We start from the raw sequence: 27,078 nt of genomic DNA, 5'->3' as shown, positions 1-27,078 counted from the left end.
TCATCATGTTAAGAATAATAATATTATCTCCAGCAGTATATATCATGTTAATTATATATAAACACAATAGTTGCAGAATATATTCTAAACTGCCTGGTGATATACTGAAAATATATTAATAAGCCTATATCAACATCACCATAATCATCAACAATATTATCAATATCATCAATTATATCATCATCAAAATTACAATACACTAGATCAACATCACCATAATCATTAACAATGTTATCAATATTATCAATAATCTTATTATAGTCCTCATCATTATAATAGATTAACATAATCATAAATAATTTCCTCATCAATAAAGTATTCATTTTTCATTTGTTATTGATTGTCCTCATCACAGGGTATTCTCCAAACATGTCAAGATCTAAAACCACTTCAAGATGAGGTATACTGCCAACTGGTGAAGCAGACCACATGGGTGAAGGATGCAGACAACCTGAACAATCTACGCAATTGGCAGATCCTCTGTTGCATGTGCTGCACGTTCATTCCATCCAGAAGCATCCTCCGATATGTCCGTTTCCACATCAAACGGTAAGAGTCAACTTAGCACAATGTTTATAATGTTGCTTATACAAATAAATGCTTAAGCCCATCTTCTTAAAAATTGTATGGTATTGAATATATGCAGGGCCGTAGCCACCAGTACAGTTGTTAAGGTTTCAGCCCGACCACTTTTCACACTAGGCCTTTGACAACCCTGTGGCTTGAACAGAGATTGTTTCCTTTTCTTGCGAAAACCGCACAAATTTCTTTCTTGTGGCTCACTGATATGTTGTATAACTAAAAGTAGTTTCTAAAATAAAACTGGTGTTGATGATTTTTGTTCTGTTTTGTAGACAAGTAGAATTGTCACCCAAGACTCAAATGGCTGCCTATGCCGGCTATGCACTTGAAGCTCTGAAAAGAACAAGAACTAGAGAATTTGTGCCTTCCAGAGATGAAATTATTGCAATATTGGTAAGATATATAATAAAGTGTGTGACTGAAAATGACATTATACTTTGTACCTTATAGTTGTTGTCCCTGTAAAGCTAAGATTTCTCATTCAACAGACTGATTTCAAATAAGTCTATCATGGAGTTGATTTTCGGCAGTATAATATAAAGAAACAAATTTTGCTTCTCTAAATTTGACAACACACAGTACTATTTGAAATGCTTTTTTTGTAGGGTCGACGAGATATGAATGCTACAGTGTTTTGTCACGGCGGAGGATCATGTCAAATATCAATCAACTCTTCAACTACAGCAGGGCAGGTAAGATATATAAAGGTCAAAGGTGAGGGAGTAGAAACCGAGGATAAAAATAAGCAATCTAATATGCATATTAATCATCATCACTTTAATAATAAATAATATTTTTTCAGGTTATTCATACGTTGGTAAAAGGTATGAATCTAGATTCATGTTACAATCGTTTTTCACTTTACGAGAAGAGCGGTCTTGTCGAAAAAGCAATAGACGACAGATCAGTTGTTGCAGACATACTAGCGAAATTTGAAAGGTTAGTATTTAGAAATCAAAAATTTGAATAGCAGTTGAGTTTGAATAACATATAGATTATAAACATTTTGAAAGGTAACTCTTAAGCAGCCACATTGAGTATTTTCAATCAATCGACTTATTTCTTTTCCATCTTTGAAGCAGAATATGTGTCACAGGTAAAGGCGTAATAAACTTGTTCCTTGTCAGTTAAAGGGAAAAATGGCAAGATCAGCAATGTGGTCATGTTACAAGAGTTATTATATAATATAATATTGATTATCTGATAAAAATCCCAGAAAGTAGGAAAACTTTTGTCATTTTTCCCCTGACTGTTGTGGGGAAATTCATGCAAATTGTTGATTTAACAAATTACACTCTTATTCACCAATAAGAAGCCAGATTAATACCAATGTGGGTGTAAATGTTAAATATTAAACAAGATGTTTAACATCCGAAGTTACCCGTTAAATTGCTAGAATTGTGTTTTTTAGCCAAAATGCACAAAATGATGATGGAAATAAAGATTCAAGGTATATCAGCATGTAATTTAATGCATCTTGGAAACAAACAAAGATTTCAGAAATAACCAAAATTAAAAAATTGTTGATAATATTGTTACCATACTCGCATACATTAAAGGTATATTTTCCTCCTAAAAATGTCACATAATTATTCATTTTATTTACCTGATAAAACTGTAAATTAAAGGAAAAACCTGAAGCCAATTGTCTCGCAGGTTTCTGGTTAAACCAACTGTTTAGTTTGTCTTTGTATAAGCAAAACAGTTATTTTTATAAATTTTTTGGGCCAAAAGTGGTAACTTTTTTAAAACTACAAAATGAGTTATTAAAGTATTTAAATTCTATTTTATTCAAATTTATTTTTCAATATATCTTTGGAAACCAAAAAGTATCATTTTAATTTTGGTTCCTATAATTAATATTATTTTACAATAATGTTTTACCAATGTACTAAAATTTCCAATGCTTTTTGTGCGAGTATGGTATGGTATGGTATTTATCCTAACTTTTATCCGACTACATTTTTAACAGGAAGTGGATTGTGTTCAATTAGCAGATATTGCATCATGGGCTTGCTATTGATAATAATCATCAGTATAACATTATTGCCATAAGATTGATTTCATAATTAGAATAAAGATTGTAGTGTGTTAGTGTGGGTCTGATTATCATTAACCTACCCTGCTGAACTTAATCACCAATCCCAGATATATCCTGCTTTAATATTCAATACCTCTACAGATACTTTACATTAATTCACTATACAGAACATAAAAATACTAGGGTGTATGCAAACTTGCTATTAATTAACGCAAAAATTCAAATGCATTGTAGCATTGTAATTCAAACATTTTAATTTAACAATCCTACTGTTTTGATTTGAATCACTTAAGATATATTTTTAATTGTCTCTCTTCAATAAAAACAAAACATGTTCAATCAGAGACTACTTTTATAGGCCATAGATAAATGCAGATTAAAATCAACTCTCCAATTTTGTTTTTGTTTTTTTTTTCCAATTTTACTTTGGTCTTTAAAATGCCTTTCAACATATCAATTCATTGTTTTAAATACACTAATTTTTAGTGCTGTGTTGTAATTGGTGAAGAGAGTTTGAATAGTCCACATAAATGCTTACCTATTATTTTAGGTAGTTTGCAAAGCATGACATAATTATTAACATTATTTCCCATAATGCATCTTGTAAGCTACATTTTTCTGTACAAGGAAGAACCATTTTCTTCATTAGCTCATGTGTATAGATAATATTAAATACAAAATGATAACTAAGCCTAGGTGTGAAAATTTAAATTTAGCAATGTTTTGTTTGTGGGTTGCTGTGTTCCATTGAAAACTACCAAAATTATCTAACTATCTAACATTTGATCATAGATATATGGGATACATAAATCTCTATCACAGATGATAAACCTAAAATTGATTGAAGGTACCTTCACTATTAATGTTTTTATTATATTTTATATTCACTTTAGGTTTCGCGCTCGTGGTCTTAGTGACCGAGGAAAACCTTGGCAGCTATTCTTCAAACTTTTCTGTTTTCTCGATACTCAGAGTGTCAAGCCAGATAGCATTGAATACAGTTTTCTTTTTGAGCAGGTAAAAAATACATTATTATATTTTCTTATCTGCCAAAATTATATTTAAATGTTTACATTGTGTATAAAACAATAACAAAATTTGCGAACTCTTCTTTAAGCTTGGATGAAATTGTCATTGTTGACCTAAACATTAAAAATGCCTATATCAGCATTCAGAAGTTGCAGTAGTTGTGTGGTTATGACACTTGACTAACATATAGAAAGACCTGGGTTCAATTTCGATTAAAATAACTCCTAGTCCACTCAGCTGTAAATGATTATCTGGTTGAAAATTTGGCACACGTTCCTTACGTTCAGAATGAATACGGGACTCTACCATCAGTATTATATATTGTTTAATTAAATGTGTTTGCTATGTACATGATATGTTGTTTTTGTTTTATACAAATACGGTATTTACACCTAAAATTACAATCATTTTACAAAAATGTATGGTGATTTTATGTAAATTAAACGTAAAAACACTTTCAGCTTCAGTAATTTTAGATAAATAAGTTTGATCTTGAGTATACAATTTTGTACTTGTTGAGTAGCTGAGTGGTTAGGACACGTGACTGTCATACAAAGAGACCAGGGTTCAATTCCCGACAACTCCCAGTCCACTCAGCTGTAAATGAGTACCTGGTTGAAAATACTAGGGAGAAAAAGGTGGAAAGTGGAAAGGAATTGGCCACCCTACCACATAATGCCGAGGCTTAGTACAATACGCTCCTAACAGCTCATTCCCCTACGTTCAGAATGATCACAGAACTCACCTTTACCTTTACTTGTTCAGGCACATGAGGAGGTTATCAGAGGTAAATTCCCAGCCACAGATGAACAACTCATACACCTATCAGCTCTCAGAATGCAGTTTGACAAAGGAGACTATGTTCACGGTGACTGGATGTAAGTTAATATTGTTTAATGTTTGCATGTTGAGGAAATTAAAGTAAGGTTTGCGGTACACCATTTGATTCCTAAAATACAATTACAATTACTATCACTAACATATCAGGAAAGTTAAACAAAGATTAACCTTTCTGATTTGTCTGCAACAAAACACTGAGTTTAATAAATATCACTGGAATATCCAGGATGTTGTACAATCCTTGATTGTGTTCTGCGCAACCATTTCAATGGGTAACCTACAACCGTTTCCATGTAATTTCTACCAAATATCACCGGACTACATCTATCATTTATGTTGAGGACCCCTTCTGAAACAAGCTTTCGAGCTTAAAGGGTTATCCTCTGCTATTTCATATTTTGTAACTTATTTTTCTTGTATTACTGTTGTGCAAATTGTTTGATCTGTCATTTTTTATATGGATGGCAATAAATATTACAATACAATTACAATCACTGTCACACAGATGCAATATAGCGATTATTACAAACAGAAACCAGGCTTAAGTTAATATAATGCAAATAATCTATTATAGAAGGAGTCCGTAGATATAATGTGTACTGTACGTGCATAATAATGTTTGTTTTATTGTTACAATAAGTAAAAAGTATGTTTTGTGATTTTTAGAAATGACTTAACTGAAGTATACCCAGTAGACAGGTTAAAAGTTAAACCCAAGGAGGATAATGATTTTGGTTTCCAACAAAGAGATCGAAAAGACACATTTATTTCGGTAAGAATATGGTACTAGTTTGCACAGTTTGTTGAAAACCACCAATCTTGTCATCTATAATTTTGTGTTAACATTAGTGTAATGTATTGTACTGAGTATTGAGTTCTTATAGCAGCATTCCAACAAATGGATCATTGCTCACGGCACTGTGGACACTTTTCAACTACTTGGTTTTCCTCTACTAAGGATCACCTAATGACACTGTAGCCAATTAAGGCACTCTCTCATTTGTCCACAACTGGGTGAGCTAGAGCACAACAAGATAACCCTTGAAAGATGTACTAGGTTCTTTAAAGTGCACATTTTGTACAAAGTGTGAATGAATCGGAAGAACTTGTACTGTGCTGTCAATCTCTTATTGTTGTATTGTTTTAAATAGGGCACTTTAAGAGGAATTGGTGAGAAGACATTAAAACGTTTGCAGAAGTCTGCTTCGGATGATAACATCTTAGAGTCCGTTTACAGGGATGATGTATCTGCAACTATTACAGCAATTATAGATAAATGGAGAACATTAAAGGTACATTTTAGAGATCTTAAAACTTATCTATAATACATAATGTAATCATTACAAATATTGTTATTCATTCATTATCTGCATTATCATCCAAATCATTTGTTTTTGTCTATCAGGGTACAAGTGCTGAGCGCGCCCAGAATATCTACATGAGTTTTATGCGATCTTGGAAGTACTTTGGCTCCCGATTGTTTGAGGTTGAATGTCATGACGGCCGACAGACGTATCCAAAGAATATCTGGTTATCAGTGAATAAAAGCATGGTAGCAGTGCATAAGATTAATGATCCTAACCCATTAGATGAGTTCCCATATGAAAAGTAAGTCATAACCATGTAGTTTATTGCAGTCAAATCTCCCAATGGAGACTGTCTGAAACCCGGAATCTTTTCCCAAAACCAGAAGTTTCTTGAGGTCCAAGAGGTCCCAAATTCCTTTTCACCATTACAAACACATTCAGATTACCAGACATATAATTAGCCTGGCCAAAGGTATTAGGAGAGTTGACTTTATTGTGATTTTTGGAGAAAAGACAACAGCTGTGGTGATGGCAACTATCGTTATGATTTTGATAGAGTGATGATGAGGTTGATGATGATGATATAAACTATGATGACAACCATGTAATTGTGATAGAGTGATGTTGGTGGACTTGTTTGGACTTAAGCTCACCTGCTAAACATAACGCAATTTGTTGGTGGTTATGCTTAAGTAATGCATGTCTGGTATTTTGCCAACATTTCTAAATTTATTTTCTGGTATTTTACATAATTTTTAGAATTCTGTCATTTGGTGCACCAATTCCAAATGAATACAAAATTATTGTTGAAGGAAGGAGGTCAGAGTTGACGTTTGACACAACTGAAGTAAGTGTTTTTTGTTTTTCACAACCTTGATAGCTATGTTTTTCTTCATTATATACATTTTGTTTGTGAAAACTCTATTATTTTTATGAGGTTCCTTTTTTATAAATTATGCATAACTCTTCAAACACACTTGAATTATAAATCTAATTTGCTTTACAGGTTTTTGAAATAGCCAAACTAATGAAAGCCTACATCAACGAAATAGTTAAAAAGAGGAATATGATTCCAGCATAGAAAAAGAAGTGACACCAGGTTAGAGATTGCAGCAACACCAGCCTAGAAATAGCAGTAACATCAGCCTAGAAATAGCAGGAAAATCTGCCTAGAAGGTTCAGGAATATCAGCCTAGATACCAGTAAAACCAATAACACCAGCCTAGAGAATGGAGTAATACCAACTCAAAGACAGATGATCCAGTAATATCAGTACTGATGTTCCAGTAACATCAGCCTAGAAGTAGCAGCTGTACTAACCTACAGATAGAAGAAACAGTTTAAAGACTGTAATAATAGCAGCCAGTGACAGCCTAGAAAGTACAGTAGCACAATTCTAGTGTGCAAGGATGGTCAATTAGTATCTGCTTAGATCATGATGACATCACCTTATAGTTTTTTTCAGATTGAAGGTGTAAGCAAACTTAACTCTACTGTATGCAGTGGAGTAGCATAATCTCATTAATTATGTTATACTATACAATACACTGCATCATACCATAAAGTGGTTTTAACTTTTAATAATGTATACTAACAATATATAGACTATGTTCATATTAGTTGATTAACTGATTTGGGTTTATCAGAATTTTGAGTGGTCACCTGTGGGTAGATCGTTGTACTTTATTCCTTTAATACAAAGTTGTAAAAACAGTCTATAAATAGCGATGACATAATGACAACCAGGGGTAGGCCTAGTGCTAATCAATGGGTTTATGTAAAATCACTTTAGCAACTGTTGATGTATCAGACATCACACCACTCTGGACATAGTCATAATGCCACTAGTGTAAAAGCGGCAGCTCATCTGTTTTGGTGATGGTACAAATTGATATGTGGGACCAGCCAAATGTAAGGGTACTGCTGCATTATGATAGTATCATCTATTCTGTAGTTGTGGCATAAAATGTGATGCCACCCAAGTATTACTGATAACGTGTTTGTAGTGGTGGCATATAAATAGTGTAGAACCACCCAAAGAATAGTGTAATGATACAATCTAAGTGGCATAAATGAAGGCTATTATTTTCAACTGCTATTTTAAACTGAATACAAAATGGCCATTATTGACAAATATCCACTTTAATATTGGGAAATTTCATCTAGAAAACAAATGGGTTAATTATGGCACACTGGAAGGGAACATGATGCCAATAAAAATTGCTTGTTCGAGTCCCTACCATCTATTTCTTGAGATATATCTCTAACAAAATTCTCATTTAATTGAATACAAATATTTAATATTATTTCAATTATTAGATTAAAATTGTACTATTATATTAATTATTATATTTTTTATTGTCATTTAGAAATGAATTTTCCCAAAGTGTTGTGTGGATCTTCCTTGTGTAGGCTTTAGTAAGATATGTACAGACATGATTTATTAGCTAAGACGTTTGATAAATATAGAAAGAAATAAGATTTCTATGACGTTGTGGTGCCTTTTTACAAAGATTTAGTTATTATTATGTAAGTTTAAATTTGTTTGTACACATAACATCTTCAAAAATTTGATAAGTAAGTTATCTTAATGTTTTGGTCTGTTCGCACGGTAAATAAAACCTAAAGAATAGTACTGTATCAAATAATTTGCATTGTTATTCTTTTTGTATTATTCTGTTTAATCAATTATTTGTTTATACATTACATTTATGTAAAAATTTATTTAAAATTTTATATTTTATTTATCTCCATGTTAGAATTAAATATTACACAATCCTAATTAATAGAAATGTATTATTTTTATATATTGCATATTATCATTGGACAGAATGCAGAATATTTCTATTTTTATGTGTATACATTACATTTACATTTATTTAAAATTTTATATTTTATCTATCTCCTTCTTAGAATGATTACAAAATCCTAATTTATAAAAATGTATTATTTTGATGATATATTTTGCGTAGTTTCATTGTTTTAAATAAACCAGTCATGTTTATTTAGAGTAACAAACACTAATTTATTGAGGCCTGTGAATTATATGTAGTAAAGATATAGTGAATGTGTTATATATGATAAAGGTGAAAGAAAGGTTTAAAATGTTTATTTTTAAACTATGGGTTTAGAAAAGTTTATAGACATAATATGCTATTCTTCTCAAGTTTATACTTAACCAAAACAAAATATACCAATTCCTTACATTTTGTAAATTCAATATTGTGAAAATATAAGTGATGTGTTATATATGTGAAAGTAATTGCAAAGGTATACAAGTTATTTAAAATGTTTACGTAGGCCTAAAGATAAAATTTAAATTGGAAATATTGTCCTTACTGAATCAACAACAGATTTTTTTTGTGGCTAAAATCTCGATGCTTTTGCGTTTTACCCGGGTTCTTGGCTGTCTCACATTGTGGGTCCTGACGTGTCGCGAAAATAGTACACATATTTTTTGCGAGCATTTTGCTTAATCTTATGTTTTATATAAATATTAGCTGATTTCGCGATTATATTACAAACATTTTTCGAGTGGAAGTCGATGCTACGATTCTTGAGTGCATTTTTGCTTCATATATAAAGAAATATTTCTGTTCCTCACGTGTCACACGCGTGTCTTATCGGCAATACCATTCGATTGAAATTTATAATACTTTTTCTACTATAAAGAAAATGGTTGAGAGTTTCCGAAAGTCAGATGACTTTGACAATGTCAGCGTATTTTAGGAAATTTCAAGCGGTGCTTAATTACATTTCAACGAGCGAGGACAAAAATACTAAAATAACACAAATATAAACAAGCGTGATTTTAGTTACTGTATATGTTATCAACTTGCCACAAATAATGCTGTTGTAAAAAAGTTCATCAAGAAATGTTTCAAGGTATAACATTAGCATGATAATTCAAATTATATACTCCAGTTAAACATTTAAACCTTTATTTTCAAAACAATATTTCCTAAAAATCACACGACGAATATATAATGTACAAGATATATCTTGCTAATGTGTAAATCTTGTACATTTTATAAGTAAATCTTCTATTTGGTAACCGATTTGTTCCAATACTTCTAGAAATCCGATCTTTTTTTTACAGTTTTAATGCCATCCAATCAGGTGTTAGTAACGTATTAATTAGCTTTAATAATTACTAATTTTGATATAATTTAGAGTTTTAATTCTCTGACTGATAAGAATGATTTTATACACTTGCTTACATAAATTATTAGGTTAAAATATTAAGATTTTATAATAAAATCAAACTTGTTATTATAAAATTGTTCAATGAGTGATAGTTATAAAAGAAGAGAAAATTTGTAAATATTTCATATTTTTTGTAAAAAAAAAAACGTAAACGAAACTAACATAGTTTAAGTATTTGTCAAAGTATAGATGTTAGGATTACAAAGAGTCATGCGCAAACAAATTACAATGATAACGCTATAAATTGCATAATTTAATATTATTCTTTCTTCTGTTATGTGTTTTACTATGATTGGAAAGAACGTGTTGCATCATTTTCATTAATGCAGGCGCCGACAGAACTACCTCCTCCGCTTGAGTACGATTTTAAAATCAAACTGTTGGTTCGTTTTACCATGTTTACATTTGTTTTGATTTTACTGCCGACCTAGTACATTTACTATTAAATAAATTATCAATTGAAATGGTTGTTATTATTCTGATTAATGGATAGTAATGTTGCATTTTATAACATGTAATAGTACTGGTAGTATACAACACTGGTTGCAACTGGTGAAATTTACCTGAAGGACAATACACTTAGTTCTCTGCAGTCAATTCCAGATATGGCTTCAACTTACCAAGCCTAACTAGTTTTAACTTTGTTTTTATAGTTTCACCAGACCATACAATCATTATAAACTGTTTTAAATTTACTTTTCACCTACAAATCCTTATAATAAAAGCTAATAGTTATATAAATACATTAGGCCTAAAATTAATTATTATTATTAGCACAGTATTTGGTATAGTATTAAGAGGCAGATCCATCCATCCATTTAACCTTTCTTTGGGGCAAAATAAACATGATTCGCATCATTATTTTAAGTCCTATTTATATATATAATTATATTGTTTTTTTTGTTTCGGCTGATTTTGCATTACATTTAATAATTTTCAGTTTTGTAAACCACTGTCAATGTTTATAATAAAATACAAAAACGATTTTATTTTTTTAAATTTTCTTTTCATTTTGTTAATTAAATTTTGCAGAAACTGAGGAAGAAAGGTAGGCCTATATCGGAAAGTCGAATTTAGTAATATTGTGTATTGTAAGATACTTTAATTGTGCGGGAAAGGACAGAATTGAAGTACCCGCTGATACGTAAATGATTAAAAAAATTTTTGGTAACAAAAGAACAAAAGCAAAAGATTTTCAAAGACGAGATTAAGCCTTATAACCTTAAGACCAAAGCTCAAGATTCTTTAAGCCTGGATTCACACCAGAACAAAATAGCTTTTTAAAAAGATGACAAAAGAGTATACATAAGCAATACAAAATAATAAACAATCATTGGAAAAGATGATAATAATTATAAGTTAAAAAAAAAACAATTTTTACAATTTGATCGGGTGCACTGATTAGGTTCGGTTGTTTATCGTCATTTATTATTCTAGAAATGTTTTCTTTTATGTTTAACTGAGCGTATAGCGTATATATAATGTCTGTATTTATTTTTTAATCCATCAGTTTCATAAAAACATTAGCATCGTTAATAAGATTTGTACAAAATCGATTTTCACTTGGTGTTAAGTTTTGACGGATTAGTGGCCTGGGAAGTCGACCTCCACCATATCCACCAATGCACTTCTCTGTTGTATCTTTCTTCAACTCTATAAAATGTTCCAGATCGGCCGAAAACGAATCGCCGTATTCCGACACTTTTCTCCAAAATGTTTGATTAAAATAATTGTATAAAGTGACGTCTGCGCTATTCCGAGCTCGAATCTTTTCTCTTAGCTGTCTACTCATCATGGTTCTTTTATTTCTTATCTTCTTTGAAATGTAAAGCATATCTTTGAATTGCCAACATAATAATTTTCTTAATAGTATTAAAGATTCGTCAAAATATTCATTCATCAACACCAAGTCGAATTCGAATTCTAGTTGTTTTAATTTATGCTGAATAAATGATTTATCTGCATATCTTGATTTTGGTAAAGCTAGTAGCCTGAACTGATCGTTGTGGGTTTTCAAGGATTGTTTAAAACCAGGCGTAAGCATATATTTATTCGGGACACGCATGAATTCCTCTATTGGATTTTTAAAGTGGTCAATGCTTAGTTCTTTAGCCATTTCAAAGTAAACAAACGAAGATTCGAATTGTGCTGACGGCTCTCGAAGTATTGTAATATAAATTGCGTTCCCAAACACAAAGTCCATCTCTGGCTTATTGTATATTGTGTGGCTAGCTAATATTTTTAGATTGCTTTGGCCTTTCATCATGCCTCTGTTGAACGCTATACGATTTGTTGTTGATTTATACCTTGGCATTTTTAGGTTCCACTTGTAAGCATATCGTGCGAGTATTGAAGAAACCGTTGAACCTCCAGTTTTGTGAGTCTTTAAAAATACAATTCTTGTCGCTGGAGAACACTGTTTATTTGTCGTATTTGAAGAAAGTATGGGCCTAGATGGCAATATTAGCTAGAAAATATACGAAAAAAGGGTAAAATACACAATTATAAATGATAATTGCTGTTTTTTAACCATTCAATATGTTATATATTTTTATAGAGAGAGGTACGATGGAGAGAGAAGAGAACCTGTTATATTGTATTTGTCCTACTGTCGTGAAAGTAATCATTGGTTATACCACAAAGTGGACCTCAAACAACCATGCTTAGTAAAGTTCATTGTATCTGTAGGCCTATACACAATTGACAGGCTTGTTTGATATAAAGTTTGCTGTACACCATGTATATTAGTTCTGAAAAGAACTGTTGAGTGCATCGATCATTCGATCAATATGCTTTGATCGTCTCATGACGTTTCGATCAATAGGCCTATGATTTGATCGTCCTGCTGATCAAAGCATATTGTTCGAATCGTCAAGACTCAACAGTTCTTTTCAAACCTAATATACGTGGTGTACCGCAAACTTTATATCAACATTTGATTTCACCATGTAAACCTTCAAACATGCTTGTTTCTTGCTAGAATTGTTTCTCTTCTTTTTTATTTTATAACATTTTTGTTCCAAATTTATTTAAACCTGATTTAATTGTTCTTAATTCGATTCAATTAAGAACAATATTACAATATATATAAACAATATTTACCGTTTGTAAATGTTGAATTTTTATCAGTGAGCTTATATGATAGCGTGTTCTTTTTTTCTAAAATGCAGTAGCCCTTAACAGTACCCAAATAACGTAACTTACAATCATACAACCATAATGTAATGTACAACGTACCTTTTTGCTGTCATTTATAACGCTGTAACTGTACATAAATGAACCTAATATTAAAAAAACGATGCTTAGACTCACTCCTGTCATAAATACCCGTTTCATCTTTAACAAACTTCTTTCAGCCACAGAGCACCTCAGTACACCGTGATTATGACGGATTGACGGATTGTATTGTACGCTTTGCTAGGGTTACTACTAGTCAATAGAGGACGCACTATACATTCGGTTTTGGTGAGACACTAACATTATTCCGACCAATAGGAGCTAACTACTGTATCTTTTTCTTTGAGGAGATAAGAAGTTAATAAAGACAAGAATTATCGAGTCAGTTTGTTCTGCTGAAGCTCTCATTTGGCGGATTTAGGATTTCAGAGGGGTCGTGGGTCCAAGTCTGAATTTTAGAAAAATTTGCAGAGAAAGTAGGCCTACTCAACATAATAATTCTGATCAGAATTACTGTTTGTTTGAGGGTCCCTAATGATCAGCTGATGCTGGATGGACCACCCTCATAAAATATTGTTGAAATAAAATTTAAAAAAATAAATAAAGAATAAAGGCAAAGTTACCGAATCGTGAATTTGTAATTATTGAATAATAAATCGAATGGAATGGCTCCACATACAAAGTTCATTAATTCAAGAAAGCTACGGTGTGTTTACGATACGTGTATCAAAGAAAAAAGCTCTACTAAAGGTATTAACCCGAGATTTACACAACAAAGGACGACCTCGTATGTAATGGCCAGAGGAATTTTGAAGTTTAAAAAATTGGAGTAACGAACATTTTCAAAACCATTGATAATCTTATTGGAAATCATGTCACCTCTTTTGCTTCTTAGAGAAGATAGACCCAACCTAGAAAGCATTTCCTTTGCAAAAAAGTGTTTTGGATCTGGCTCTAACTTTGATTTTAAACCTTCTCAAGTTTAATAATAACCTTCGTTCGCCATGCGGTGATTATGATTGAACAACAGAAAACTCCCAGGATGAAGGCGAAGGCAACTTTCAATCCACACAGGAAAGGCTGCATACATTATAATTCCATTTTGCAGCAATCTTACTAAACATTGACAGAAAACTAGAAGGCAGGTGTTTTATGGATTTTTTTGGATTGATAATCGGTAACTAATAACTAATTTGAGAGTGTAAAATAAATAATATGTATTTAAAATGTAAAAGAATTAAAAATTACAGTTTTCAGGTAAATCAATTTTTTTTTTATAAAGAAGTAAATCATGTGACGTTAGAATGGCATATTCAACAAACTGTTTTGTTTTTTTCCATTATTTAATACAAGCCGAGCGGTGGCAGTAGACATAATAAAAATGAAAGCTAACCTTAGACGGCCATGTGCGTGTTTTTGTCAGCATTTGCCCGCCATATCCACATGAAGAACAGAGTACAGCCTCAATCATACGTATGTTTTAACCAAAATTATAATCATTCAGAAATAAAAAATTGATACATTTTATCTATAAATAAATATACTTTTCCCTTATATTAGTTATTCTAATCATTATTTACTTTTCAAATATGTAATATTTATTAATTAGAATATTATTAATATTATGTTTATTGTGTAATTTTCATTTCTGCCATCGTCCATGTTGAATTTCGCGCTCGTTTCCAATGGTGTCGAAATTAAAGAGCGTTTTTAATACATTTCTGGGTCCTGAAAGACCCAACGTTTCAACCACAACACGAAAACGGAGTTTGGATGAGTATGTTTATGGTTTGATTATATATTTCTATTTAAAAGAATTGATTTTTAGACATTAAATCTATAGAAGTCTAGGCCTTACACGGACGTTTGTATTGTTTTTTCATGTTTGTTCCGAGCGAGACACTCACCGCTGAACAGACCGATAACGACGTGTATGCATGTCATGTTGTACGCTAGGTGGGCCTACGTAAATCGAAGGCTTGTTTAGCCTTCTTTCTTGGCTATTTTATTCAGTTATGTTAACATTACCCCTAGTCGTGTGATGAAAAACGTCGGAAATAAAAATGTATAAAGTTAGCACAGCATTTTTTATTTGCAAGCAGATTATTAAATTAATATTATTTAAAAAAACAATACCTGGTACCTGGTATAGCCTACTGTAGCCTACTGTAGCCCTAGCCTATAGGCCTACCATGTTTTACCAGGGAGTTGTTAATTAACAACTCCCTGGTTTTACTAAGATAGAATTATTCAAATCAAATTGCTCTTCTTTAAATTTATTTTTTTAATTATTTATCTTATTCTTAGAGAGGTCAGTGAAGATGAAGATGATGACTATGTGACCCCTAATCTGAAGCGTCCTAAACTTCACATGTCCCCCAAAGATGCCCCTCCCATAAGTAACGGTAAGTTATCCGTGTCAATAAGTGGCTCCTGCTTTTTATGGGTTTGTATGTAGGTACAGTACTGTATAGCTGAATATATCATTTATCAATGTTAAATTTTATTGAAACACAAAATGTACCTGTTATACAAAAAAGCAGGCAGTGGCCAAATTTTCGAATTACATTTACAATTAAAATTATTGAGAAATGAGTTAAAATTTGATATAAACATTGGAAATGCACATACAGGAAATTTTAAAAGATAATATTTATTGTGTTCTTGGCTAAATACTGTACTGTTTGATAATGTGTAGCATTTGACTATGTTACACTTTGCGAAAATGGTCCAACTTAATACTTGTGTCGGATCTTGTTGGGGTCTGGTAGAAAAAATATCCATACAGTAGTAGTTCAGTGACCATCAAAGTTAGTTGATTAAGATATTGTATTAAAAAAATGTTGTGAAATTTATTTAGTAGTTTAGGTAAAGCAGTAACAAAATTTAATGGTTTAAGAAACTTGTCTACTTCTTTCTGCAAGTTTACCCCCTATAGTAGACAAGATAATATATAGAAACACGCCGAGGGACACACAAGCTTCGGCTTTATAAGTCTCAACATCAAGTAAATCAAAAGTAAATATAGTAGTAAATGCATTTAAATAATATTGTTATACTGTTTACAGATTAAAAAAGAAAATTTAATTAAGTACAGTATGCAGTATATAATATGTATATTTTGTTAATTGATAACATTTTTAATATTAGATAATATTAAAATTGTTAATTAATTTCAACAGGTATTGAAAACGGTACAGAACAAAGTCCATTTGTACGAGTTGCGGAGTGGGTGAAGCAAAAAGCACTGTCGTTTAGCGAGAGTTACTTCTACAGTAAACGTGGGGAAAAACGTATTACAAATAGACCCGGTGCTGCTGTCCCTCGCAATCGGAAGCGTAATTTTGAAGAAATGTATATCTGCAAGCCTAAACATAACGGTAGCAGGAGACATCAAGCCCCCACAAAATTGTTTGTCGGAGCAAATCGTAAGATCAGGATGTCTGAAGTCATTGTAGAAGATGAAGAATCTGATTCAGAGCAATCATTGTCTGATGAAAATCCTAATCAAAAAGAAGGTTAGATCTCTTTATTTAAAGAATTATTGGATGCATGTTTGATAAATGGTAACAATATGTAATACTAACTTTGTTTTTTCTTGAGTGGGAATTGAACCCAAACTTCCAAATTACTAGCCTGGCATTCAAACCTCTAGAGCAAATCATCATGTCCATATAAGGGCACATCAAATTTTTTTGTCACATAAAGTTTGATAGTGTAAACTGAGCTTTAGATTCAAGCAGGATGCAAGATGATAATTGTACTGGGAAGTACTGTAGCTTTGTGTTCATGGAGCTAAGTAATTGGTCAGATGTCAGATTGCCCTACTTTGAAGTAATTGTACTTGATGTACAGCATTTAAAACAATTGCAAAAAAGGAAGCTGTGACTACTACACCAACATTAACTACCGTACAAGTATTCTCAACAATATGTGTATTTGGCATAAAATAAAAAATTTGTTTGGTGGTCATCATTTTAAGGAAACTAAAAATAAAGAAACATGGCCAATTTAAGATTTAAACTTTGTTGTTAATTTTCAGTTCTGTCTAGGGTTAGTGGTGGAGGTGGCGATGCTGATAGTCGGTCATGCCAATCATACAATGCAGTCCAACCACAATCAGACTTAGCAGGTAAGAATAAACAAAGACATTTAGCAAATGAGAACTTTGTTTAATTTAATGTACTACTGATCAGTTAAGGGGAAAATGGCAAAATCAGCACTGTGGTCATGTTACAAGAGTTGTCAAAACAATATAGATTATCTGATAAAACTCCTACAAAGTAGGAAGCCTTTTGCCATTTTCCCCCTGACTGTGATGTACAGTATGCCTAAATATCTGTAATATCATAAAATATATTTATGAGTGCAATGGTACTGAACAAATAATTTAATGAGGGAAATTATTTGTTTTAATTGCACAAATATAAACATTTATTATTTGTTTTTTAACAAACCTACTTTTATCATGTGACCCACAATCCTCAATCCAATAAACTGACAAGAATCTACCCAGGTGTGTTATAAAGCACATCAATTAATGTCCTTATTTGTCACATAAAGTTTGATAGTGTACAGGTAGACAGAGCTTTAGATTCAAGCCCAAACAGCAGCAGGATATTTAACATTTTAAATGTGTTTTGTTTTTTTCAGATCTACCAACTGCCTCTGAGTTACCTCATCACCAAATTGATGCTACTGATTCTAAAAATACTTTTCAAAAACCAATCCATGTTCCGTCGCATTTAGCAAATTCTTCAAAACAAATGTAAGCATTTAACTGTAGTGAGATTAAACATTTATTTAATTTCTAATTTTATTATTTTGTATTTTGTTTATTCTATAATAGGAGTAAAGCAGATTTAATTATTTTTAAAGTGTTACTTCATGTCTACAACTGTATCAATAACAATGCAGTCTGTTAATTGAGGAATTTAGGGTTTATAGATGTGGTAAGAGAGGCCTTAGGTCCGAGATAGATCACACCAATTTGGATCACTATCTTAAAAAGCAAACCTCTGGTAATAATACTTTTATGAAATTTGGACTTCCGTGTGAGATCCGGGAACAAACCACGATCTTGAAATTTAAAAAAGCCCTTAAAACACATCTATTTCCTAAGAAGTAACTCTTAGGAGTAACATTTTTCTATTGGAAAAGCGCTATATAAATAAAACAATAATAATAATTTATTAAATAAATGTGGTTGAAATGAACAAACTGAAAAACAAAATTCAATCGTTTGTGTCCAAGGCTGCTCCAGAATCAATCCAAATAAAATTGATCCGATCCAGCATGTTTACACCTCCAAACCAGTATTCTATTTATTTCTTAAGCTATTGGTCTTGTTTCACTGTGTTTAGACCGTACCAACTCATTTGATTCAAGATTTATATTGTGTGTTATTTCTTTCAGAAAAAGACAAATTTCATCCAGGCAGTCTAATTTGGAACCAACAGCTGTCCGTTTAACGTCGTCGTACTCTAACATATTTCCCAAGTCTTCTCAATTGCGCAATCGTATTCAAAATCACAAAGTGTCATACACAGTCAAGGAGGTATGGACTGGTTATTTTACAATTTTAAAAATAGTGTTTTTTAATCTTCTGAATACTGTACAGGGAACTCATAACCTTAATTTCTTACATTTGTATATCAAATCTTTATTTGTTCCATATATAAAATGTGTACATGGCAAAATTGTTTTCGTCGACAGAAAATATGGTTAGAAAAAAAGGATAAATACTAATACCCTTTACACATTAGCTTAAATATTTGTAGCAACCAGGTTTGAATAGTGTGAAAGCAATTTGTTGAAAATCTCTCAAAATTTACATATTGGAAGAAAAATACACCAGCAAAAGTAATTGTAGTGTGAAAATGGTATACATTTAGGATTTACCTACTAAAGGTTTGGTATCCGGAAATGTTTGTGTTTAAATAAATTTAATTATTGTTATTATACACCTATATCATTAACTGTTCATTGTTTGTTCTTTCAACGTTTGTTTCGTGCAATTGTTGGATAACATAGAAAGATGTGTTCAATTTCAGAGTATACGATTACAACACAGAGATGAATATCAACAGCTTTTACAACAGTTTACCACTGCTGATGTTAACTTCTTTAGACCAGCCTCACCACCTGTGGAAGTTAGTCAAACACAAGAAGAGACAATACAAAATGATGATAAAGAAGTACCAAGAGTGTGAGTTCATAGCATATTAATATATTTATTTAAAAAAATATTTCATACAGAAAGTTTAGCTTTAGGCAGTAGAAAAGTTGTGAGTTACAACTCAGATATTAGATCTGGATTGGACCCTAGACCTTGAGATTGAAAGGCAAACATATTTATGTTAAATATGTTAATATTAAAGTAATAAAATTGCTAAGGAATCTGGTCTATAATGAGAGCATTTGAAAAGAAACACATTACAATGCTAACAGAAAGTATGCAGAGGTGTAAATAGAGGGGGAAATTTAGAAATAGGTGAGGAAAACCAAACCAGTATCAGGCACTCCCAAATACCTTTAAACATAATCTTTAGATTGGTTGGAAGACTTTGAAGGTGGGTATGCCCACCTACTTCCACCCAGCATGATTACATCCATGAATATGATCGTGTACTCTGATATTATGAAGATTTTAAAATGTTTACATAGTGCTCTGTTTTTTTATAACTATTACAGACCCAAAGTGAATAGTTCTACATTCTCAATACATGCAGTTCAAACTCGTAAGGAAGTCCGAGGAGAGCGTATCCTCACTCATAACTACACCAGTCTACGTGAAATACGTGAAGCAGCTCGGCAACGACTCCATGCACCTGCCAGTGAGCTTAGTGTTTGTGTAACGCCTCCAAATGAAAAAAACTCAATAGGAACCCCAACTCAACCAGGTTCATATTCTTTGTTGGTTATATTTTGTTTTGAAGTACCAACAATAATTCAAGTTCAAGTTCAAAAAACATTTATTTGTTCAACAATGGCATATTTTTCAACAGTATAATATTGTGTACATTATTTAAATGAAAACATGGTAATAAGCCATCATTTGGGGTCTTCTCTAGAGGAAATCAAGTTTCTTGTCTCGAGAAAGACCCCAGAAACAATACACATACATATAAACTAATAAAATTTACTACTTAAAATAATAAATTTTCTCTATGGACTAAAGCCCAGATTACACTTGGGTCAAATTTACTGGGTCACTGGTTATATTAAGCAAGAAAAGTCCAATCCAAATACTAGCTACGATTCCCTCGCAGACGAATGGTTAATTTTACTGACCAATGGTAAAATATACCGATGGCCTTGAGTGAGGTTTTCATTACGTCCATTGTATGTCGTAAAGAATTCTAGATTTGGGAGGTTCACAGGCATCCAGTTTTACAGGTGTTTAATTTGGGATGTTAAAAACACAAAAATATTTCTATTTGCTAATTTTTATTTAATATGTTTTCTGTACAATGGATTATTGATGTATTTTTTACAATATTAGACTTTGATCGATCAGAATCTCCAATCATCACCGGAGTACACATGCCATCAAAAGATTGGACATCAACAAGTTCTAGAGAATTATCAAGTTTTCAACAAAATTTATCCAAATCAGTAGTAGCCAAAGAAGACTGGATTAAAGACTTGTAAGTTATTTCTACTTCAGTCCAGGTGGCCCCAAAATCGGTGTTTAATTGGAGAAAGTTAAGCTTGTTTACTGTCCTCCCAACAACCTAAAAACTACACCCGATACTATCTTACGACAACTAGTCTTGTCGGGATTCAACTCAGACGTTTTGTCGGCCCTTGTTGTTACGACGCTGTCTGAGTTGGCCTTTATATATTCCCACTGTGACAGTTTGTGAGTCTTTATTGACATTTCAAAGTGTGTAAGTATAAACCGGAAAACGTATCACTGGTTTGCAATTAAAATAATCAATAGAGAGCATTGTTAAGCTCTGTCTACACTATCTTGACTTTATGTGACGAAAAAAATGTTTTGTGCCTAATGGACATGATGATGTCATCAAACTTTTTTTTTGTAAAGCTAGATTTAGTCCAAACAATATTATAAATAAAACACTCTATTGTATAGTGGGTTATTCATGGATATTCAATCTCTTACTACTTTTGAAATAAAAGTTTTCTTTTTTCAATCAACAGAAAACTAAAGTTTGAATCTAGTACTCGAGAAAGAATTCGCCGGGCAGAAGAAGAGAGAATTAAAACTAAAATATATGAAGAACGAGTATGTATAATATTATAATAGTTTTATTCAAATAAATGTTAGTTACTTTTTTTTTTATTGAAAAAGTAACATACCTGGATAAACAAACATATGCCTACTTCCTTTGAAATGATGAATAGATTAAACAACCCTATGAGTGAATGAAATAATCCTTACCCTGCATGCAAAGATGTTGACATATCTTTTTTCATTGTTTTTTTCTCTTGTTTTTAGCGTATGCAAGAAATGTGCAAGATTGAACAAACTGTAAGGATTTATTATTAAATTATGTTAATATTATGCTAAAACATATAGAAGAATTTAAAATGTAGTTTTTTACACATTGTGTTATTCTACTAGTTAAAGAAATTATAGAAAAAAAATAATTGAAAAACATGGCAGATATGGGAAACCAGTGGAGCTCAATGGAGACACAAATAAAATAGTCAAAAAGCTAAATTAAAATGGTAATGTAAAACAGCCAGAAAGAAGGGGGCCAAGCTTTTTGAAAACACTATTTCTTGGTCGGTGTTAATTATATTGTTTGTACTTGTAACAGATCAGAAAACGAATGCTCATAGCTGAAAGTGAGCCCCCAGTGTTGCCAGAAGTTGCTGAGCCAGAAATATCCGAAGATGAATTGGACGAAACCGAAGACTTGGCAATGCTTACAGACGAGATGGAGGACGTGATTGATGCAGCGTTTGCACCCGATCCTCCAAATGAAACTCTAGTTCAAGGCTTCAAGTGTACCCTAACAAGGAGTAATATACAAACATTGAATGGACTCAACTGGCTTAATGATGAGGTTGGTGGAAATTATGTTTTAGAATTCAATTTCTTAGTGGAGTTTTTTTTTTCAGAGCATCATTATGTACACCATTGTTCATTGATGTGAGGCACCATTTAGGTTAGGCACCCCTGCGTCAATAAATATTTGTACCAATTAATTTGTTTTATTTTTTTTTGTAGGTTATTAATTTTTACATGAGCCTATTGGTTGAAAGGAGTGAAAATGTAAGTACACTGTACACCATTAGTCCTTGTTTGAAGCCATTTTAATTCAACTTGATGATAGATTGTACAATAATGTAATTATTAAAAGATATATAAAGTTTGCGCTACACCATCTATATATAGTTCTGAAAAGAGCTGTTGAGTTTCTCAATGTTTTAATTAATATACTTCAATTCTCACTCCTGAGAATGGTCAAAGTATATTGAGGATCGAAACTACCTTTCAATTTGCCTCTACATGAATACATCATGATTTCCTGAGCTCTGATTGGTTGCGGAATTAAATCAACATATAAGTATTAAAAAATCAGCGTAATGCTTGTGAAAATGGAATACCTTGTAAATAGATGAAATATATTGGAACATTGTTTGAATATTAATTAGTAGAAACTGATCTGATGCCATTTAAAATAAATCGTTGTATAAAGACAGTAAGAATTTTTTATTTATATGTTGACAGGATAATTATCCAAAGGCTCACAACTTCAACACGTTCTTCTACCCTAAATTACTACAAGGAGGCCACAAACCAATACGACGCTGGACAAAGAAAGTTGACATCTTTTCAAAACATTTGATTCTTGTTCCAGTTCATTTAGGAATGCATTGGTGTTTGGCTGTAAGTCATTATTATGTGCTCGATCACATGTGTTTGTTTCTTTCTATAAATTTTCGTATGCCTAGGCGGATGTTTGTGCTCTCTGAGAGCCCTTCTAGTTGTAGTTAGTTTCTTTTAAAATGGAGATACATTAGAACCCTTTTTAGGGGGCACCTTATATTGGGTCCTCATTGAATCTACCTAGATGTTTGTTACGATTAACGTTCTCATTTTATGAAAGTCATAAATTAAAACGTCTAGCAACAGTCAATCTTAAATATACTAAAAGCCATTCAAACGGTATACTGATTGACATTGTGTTTTTTTAGATTTCATATATGTACAATTCTATTAATTTAATTTCAGATTATTGATATGCGTAAAAAGACAATATCATATTATGACTCTATGGGCAATGGCAATCCTAAATGTTTGCAAGCTTTAAAGTAAGTATAGTAGCGAATACTCCGGCCATAATGCAGTCAGATCAACGAAGTTAAGCAAAGTCGTAGTCGTCGATAAATTTATGATTGTTTAGAGATCTGACCTTGTAATCTCTAGTAGCGCTCGTTGTCCGTGGAGCTGTTCCACCGCTCTGGTCTGATGGAAGTACACAGGCTTAGTGTGTAGCTTAGGCCTATAAAAATCAATAATTTATTACATTCTCAGAAAATCGTCTTTTGTGATTTTTTGTGATTTTTGTACACTCTTGTGTGTTATGACATTATACGTCCACTCGTACTCACGTCGGAGAACAAACGTCAAAATGCCACTGAACAAGTGTCAAGTGTGCCCACCTATCTTTAAGTTTTATATGGTCTTATACCCTCAAAAGTCATTTAACTCAATCTTTTTTTTGAATTCTAATTTCCTAGGCAATATTTATTTGATGAGCATGTTGATAAGAAGCAGTCAGAGTTGGATATGAAGGGCTGGAAGTTGATAACTTGTTCAAATTTACCACAGCAGATGAATGGCAGCGACTGTGGTATGTTTGCTTGTAAATACGCTGAATACATATGTAGAGATGCTCCTATTACATTTACCCAGGTAAGTTTATAGGGTTTGGCAAACTTAAAAAAGAAAAAAAAATACATGTTACAAGTTTAATTTGAGCAGCTCAAGACAAGATAACTAACTAAACATGTTGTGATATAATACAAAAACAATATATAATATGTAACCACTAATGTTGTTCACTACCTTTGCTTTAGTTTGTTAATTACTGGGCTAGTTAGATACTGAAGGTACTGGCCCACATACCAGTTCGTTGGATTCAAACACGATCAGTAGTCTAACACACTGCGGCACATGCATTTTATTATCTAATCACTTGGGCTAAAGTCTAACACGCTTAGAGGTCTAGAGATACAAAAACCAGGCTAATGATTTGGTGGTCTTAACTAATTTACTAAAAACTCACTAATTGAATTATGATTTTGATTCTTTTTAAGGAGGATATGCCGTATTTCAGGAGAAGAATGGTCTGGGAAATTATCAACAAACAGCTATTATAACAAAAGCTGATATTATTGTATATAGATATATATATAGATATAAAAAAACAAGAAAATCAGGAGTAACTATAAAATTGTATTACATATTAATATAAGAATGTGGAGCATTCAATTTGCAATGAACTTTGACCTCATATGTGATGTCATGTGACACATTTTGCTTCCAGTTAAATGTTGATTTATTTGACAGGTAAATTATTTTATTTTTCTATCCCATTTTTGTTGAATACCTACTGTGACATTAAATTGTTTTATTTATTTTTTTGGAGGACAATATATTTATATTTATCTAAATTATAATTAATTGTTTTATATATATATTTTGCAATTGCTTATTTTAGACAGTACAAATGCATCTCGTTAGAACTTTTGTTTTTAAATAGGCCATTATTTTTTTTTTGCAAAAGTTCATTCAGGTGTTTGCAAATTGAATGCTCCTTAATAATTGGTATTTTTTCTGGAAAAAAAGTATTTCAATTATTACATGAATATTAAATATTCTAGAATCAAGAAACTGTAGACATATTTTATAAATGAAAACAGTAAAACTGTGGTGATTTTTAAGAAATTGTAATAATGTCAAAGGTCACAGAAAGATCCCCGTTAAAATGTGACCATTTACACACAAACTTTTAAATGCGCGGTAATTGTCCCAGGGGGTTTATTGTCTTAGCCTATTGAGGTAATTGTCTTTCCTAATTGGGTAGTTTTCCCAAGGGTGTCAAATAAGGGATAATTTTCCAGGAAGTAAGGATGTATCATATAATATTGTAAATAATTTCAACTGATTGCTGATGTTAACAATAGAAGGTTGCACTTATACATTTCTTTTTTACTGTTCTTATGTTGAGGATAAATGTATAGTTTTCTTTCATTTCCTGTTATAATAGTTTTTATAAAACAAACCCCATTCCCAAATTAACCAATTTTATGTTGTAGCCACCTGATTTTTACACAAATTATGCGGGCCATTTTGTTTGGTAAATATTCATTAAAAATACTCTATTTCTTATAGGGTTGTTAGAAATGTAACTAAAAATATACTATATTATTTACACACATGATAAAAAATGAAATTTGTAAATTATGATAAAATAAATATTTTTCAGTCAAGATTTAGACTTCGTTTGGGGGAATGGGTGGGGGAGAGGAGATTTTTGTATGAAAGTGGTTGCGTTATGCACATCCTATTGTATGTGGGGCTTGCTTCCAAAGGTGCTTTATATGTATGATTAGTTTTATTTGTCTCATTATTTGTACTAAGAAAACTTTTTTAGTTAAAACAAAATGTCATAAGGTAAATAAAAATGAATCTTGTTTAAAGAGGTTTTAGGCTGACTGTAGTATATGCATGTTATAGAGTGTAATTATATCTAGGTTGACATCGTCTATCTTAGACCTGGGATTTCACTGTCCAACGGTATCAGAACAATTTATATAAATGGGTGAAATTTGTACGTTCACCCAACATATGGACACCCAAGAAGCCGATTGTAATATTTGTATATATTTCTATGTGCTCGTCATCATTTTATAAAACAAAAATTAAATAAAAATTTGAAATATATCAATTTTTTTAGAGGAACTTTTCATCAAAATGACAACTTTTCAGAATGATTTAATGTAATACTTGTATACATGTATATATATCACATTATGGCTTTAACAAACTAGTGTGATGTGCCCAAATATGGTAGTGATATGACATCATCATGTACATATATGGGCACCACATTTTCTTGTCACATAAAAGGGCTGAAATTTGGCCATTTTGAAAATAAATTTCCCTTTACTATAATAGTACAGGGATTTTTTCAAAAATGGCCAAATTTGGATCTTTTTATTTTTCGACAAAACTTGTTTCTATGGCACTATAAGATGATGATAATGCAATAGATGATCATATATAGCAATATTATCGCATAATAATTGAATTTAAAATACCTGATATTTTGGCCATTTTTCGAAAAAAATCCCTGTACTATAGTACAGGGATTTTTTCAAAAATGGCTAAATTTCGATCTTTGTATTTTTCGACAAAACTAGTTTCTATCACACTATAATACGATGATAATGCAATATATGATCTTATATAGCAATATTATCGCATAATAATTGAATTTAAAAAACCTGATATTTTGGCCATTTTTCGAAAAAATCCCTGTACAGGGATTTTTTCAAAAATGGCTAAATTTCGATCTTTTTATTTTTCGACAAAACTAGTTTCTATGGGACTACAAGATGATGATAATGCAATATATGATCTTAAATAGCAATATTATCGCATAATAATTGAATTTAAAAAACCTGATATTTTGGCCATTTTTCGAAAAAATCCCTGTACTATAGTACAGGGATTTTTTCAAAAATGGCTAAATTTTGATCTTTTTATTTTTCGACAAAACTAGTTTCTATGGGACTACAAGATGATGATAATGCAATAGATGATCATATATAGCAATATTATCGCATAATAATTGAATTGAATAATAATTGAAAACCTGATATTTTGGCCATTTTTCAAAAAAATTGGCC

At 31.6% G+C, this 27,078-nt stretch overlaps 3 protein-coding genes across 11 annotated transcripts in view; 2 read left to right on the top strand and 1 right to left on the bottom strand.

Moving 5' to 3' along the window:
- The window catches only part of LOC144841532 (unconventional myosin-X-like), a 92,341-nt gene extending 83,208 nt beyond the window's left edge, over nucleotides 1–9,133 (top strand). For 7 of the 9 annotated variants that reach the window (XM_078697902.1, XM_078697901.1, XM_078697907.1 and 4 more), the window contains 12 exons: nucleotides 356–549; nucleotides 855–975; nucleotides 1,188–1,274; nucleotides 1,385–1,521; nucleotides 1,994–2,032; nucleotides 3,517–3,640; nucleotides 4,418–4,530; nucleotides 5,159–5,264; nucleotides 5,644–5,784; nucleotides 5,898–6,100; nucleotides 6,559–6,646; nucleotides 6,806–9,133. In XM_078697902.1, the coding sequence (XP_078554028.1) occupies nucleotides 356–549; nucleotides 855–975; nucleotides 1,188–1,274; nucleotides 1,385–1,521; nucleotides 1,994–2,032; nucleotides 3,517–3,640; nucleotides 4,418–4,530; nucleotides 5,159–5,264; nucleotides 5,644–5,784; nucleotides 5,898–6,100; nucleotides 6,559–6,646; nucleotides 6,806–6,880 (1,428 nt within the window). In that variant the 3' untranslated portion in view covers nucleotides 6,881–9,133. The remainder of the gene's footprint in view (nucleotides 1–355; nucleotides 550–854; nucleotides 976–1,187; nucleotides 1,275–1,384; nucleotides 1,522–1,993; nucleotides 2,033–3,516; nucleotides 3,641–4,417; nucleotides 4,531–5,158; nucleotides 5,265–5,643; nucleotides 5,785–5,897; nucleotides 6,101–6,558; nucleotides 6,647–6,805) is intronic. The other 2 variants (XM_078697908.1, XM_078697900.1) reach the window with 1 other exon arrangement.
- Nucleotides 1–27,078, bottom strand: part of LOC144841564 (NADH dehydrogenase [ubiquinone] 1 alpha subcomplex subunit 10, mitochondrial-like) — a 242,600-nt gene that overhangs the window by 69,028 nt on the left and 146,494 nt on the right. The gene's annotated exons all lie outside the window — the stretch shown is intronic.
- Nucleotides 14,838–25,866, top strand: LOC144840532 (sentrin-specific protease 1-like). The gene is made up of 17 exons (XM_078696367.1): nucleotides 14,838–14,959; nucleotides 15,490–15,587; nucleotides 16,365–16,700; nucleotides 17,225–17,314; nucleotides 17,836–17,950; nucleotides 18,598–18,739; nucleotides 19,236–19,390; nucleotides 19,876–20,084; nucleotides 20,687–20,831; nucleotides 21,349–21,433; nucleotides 21,647–21,679; nucleotides 21,972–22,220; nucleotides 22,385–22,429; nucleotides 22,889–23,047; nucleotides 23,393–23,472; nucleotides 23,902–24,076; nucleotides 24,481–25,866. Exons 1-17 carry the CDS (start codon nucleotides 14,868–14,870, stop codon nucleotides 24,541–24,543), a joined length of 2,271 nt encoding a protein of 756 aa, XP_078552493.1. The 5' UTR covers nucleotides 14,838–14,867; the 3' UTR covers nucleotides 24,544–25,866.

This window comes from Antedon bifida, chromosome 4, assembly GCF_963402885.1.
Source record: "Antedon bifida chromosome 4, ecAntBifi1.1, whole genome shotgun sequence".
NCBI classification, from domain to species: Eukaryota; Metazoa; Echinodermata; class Crinoidea; order Comatulida; family Antedonidae; genus Antedon; species Antedon bifida.
Note: the sequence above shows the minus strand (reverse complement) of the source record. Positions and strands in the feature narration are given on the sequence as shown.